The sequence below is a fragment of the Nicotiana sylvestris genome, chromosome 9, assembly GCF_000393655.2.
Source record: "Nicotiana sylvestris chromosome 9, ASM39365v2, whole genome shotgun sequence".
Classification (NCBI taxonomy): domain Eukaryota; kingdom Viridiplantae; phylum Streptophyta; class Magnoliopsida; order Solanales; family Solanaceae; genus Nicotiana; species Nicotiana sylvestris.
In genome coordinates, this window is record NC_091065.1 from 171938151 (window position 1) to 171939769 (window position 1619).

At 38.9% G+C, this 1619-nt stretch overlaps 1 protein-coding gene across 1 annotated transcript; it reads right to left on the reverse strand.

Annotated features, from left to right (window-relative positions):
* Positions 1-495: 495 nt before the first annotated feature.
* On the reverse strand, positions 496-1065 carry LOC138878600 (uncharacterized). Its single transcript, XM_070158292.1, has one exon. It carries the CDS (start codon positions 1063-1065, stop codon positions 496-498), a length of 570 nt encoding a protein of 189 aa, XP_070014393.1.
* Between the last annotated feature and the right edge of the window lie 554 nt (positions 1066-1619).

Genomic DNA, 1619 nt, shown 5'->3' on the forward strand with positions numbered 1-1619 from the left:
GGTTAATTAGAAGGGAGGGGGGAGAATAGAATAAAGGAAAAGAAATTAACATAGAAAAATTAAAAAAACTATTTTAAGTTAAAGGAAAAAAATGCATTAGTTAGGCGGGACTAGCGCGGTCGTAGCGCGACCGCGCTAGTCCAGGCAGAACACTTGGCCATATGCGCGATCGTGCTAGTGTTTTGGAGCTAAGGCAGAACACTTGCCCATATGCGCAGCCTGTAGCATGGCGGGTAGCGCGAGCGCGCTCCTGGGCACGAATTATTTTCATTTTTTCACCTGTTCTTTCCGCTTCCGATGGACTTGTCAACTACCCAAGCTCACCTGCATTGGTTAGTACTTCCCAAACTCAAAATTAACAACTACTACTATCATTGTGTTGCCTCCCAACCAGTGCCTTAGTTAATATTGTGGCATGACAATCATAACAAATCAATGGGTTGCCTCCCATGCAACGCCTGATTTAACGTCGCGACACGACACAAACAAGCGCATTTAAGGCTCGCTCGACCTCTGAGGTTCAGTCAAATGGATCTCTAACACTTCCTTTGGCTCATTCATGCCTACATATAGTTTCAGTTTCTGCCCATTGACTCTAAATGTGTGAGAGTTTTTCTTTAAGTCAATCTCTATAGCCCCTGAAGGGAATACTTCGACCACTCGAAATGGGCCAGACCATCGTGACTTGAGCTTACCCGGGAATAGCCTTAATCTTGAGTTATAGAGAAATATCATGTCCCCGGTGTTCAAATGTCGCCCAACAATGTTCTTGTCGTGCAACCTCTTCATTCTTTCTTTGTACAACCTTGTGCTCTCAAAAGCAAGATATCGGAACTCGTCGAGCTCATGCAATTCTGTGACTCTCGTTGTGCCCGCAGCCTCAATGTCTAGATTCAACTGTTTCATTGCCCACCAACCTCTATGTTCAAGTTTCACTGGCAAGTGGCAGGCCTTCCCGAACACCAACTTATATGGTGACATACCAAGTGGTATTTTAAAAGCAGTTCTGTAGGCCCAGAGTGCATCATCTAGCTTTTTTGCCCAATCAGTTCTTTTGGCGTTCATAGTTTTGGTCAGTACACTCTTTATCTCTCTATTAGACTGTTCGACCTGTTGACGAAGCTTGTGTGTATATTAATTTCTGCTCGTACTCTGTCAAATTCTAGTATAGTTTATGATATCGTCCCATAGAGATTGGACAATCTAAGCTACAAACTTGTAATATTTTGACTACTATTTGAGAGAACCAAATTGATGAAAAGTGTGTTTGAAATTATAAATTAAGACAAATTTCTTCTGAAAAGTTTATATGTAAAAAGAGTTGGGAATCGTTGAATTCACTTGATATATCATTACAATAAAATCTCAGTTTCATACGTATTTCTCTAAAGAATAATTGCTTATTGCTAATACAATTATATTTTTATACTAAGAAATAAATAAATAATTAACACTCTGTGAGGTTATGTCAATTAATTGATTTAAAACTAGTGACGATTAAACTGAAATATCTTGCCTGAATTGTGCTCAAGTGTAGTAAAAACTTCATGAGAATATTTTTACTAGAAAATCAATAATCTTACAAAAAATTACTTTGACTCTAATATATTGTTCTCAAG

Bases quoted from the DNA above. Each gene is read 5' to 3' on its own strand.
- LOC138878600 (XM_070158292.1), bottom strand. From the start codon at position 1,065: ATGAACGCCAAAAGAACTGATTGGGCAAAAAAGCTAGATGATGCACTC.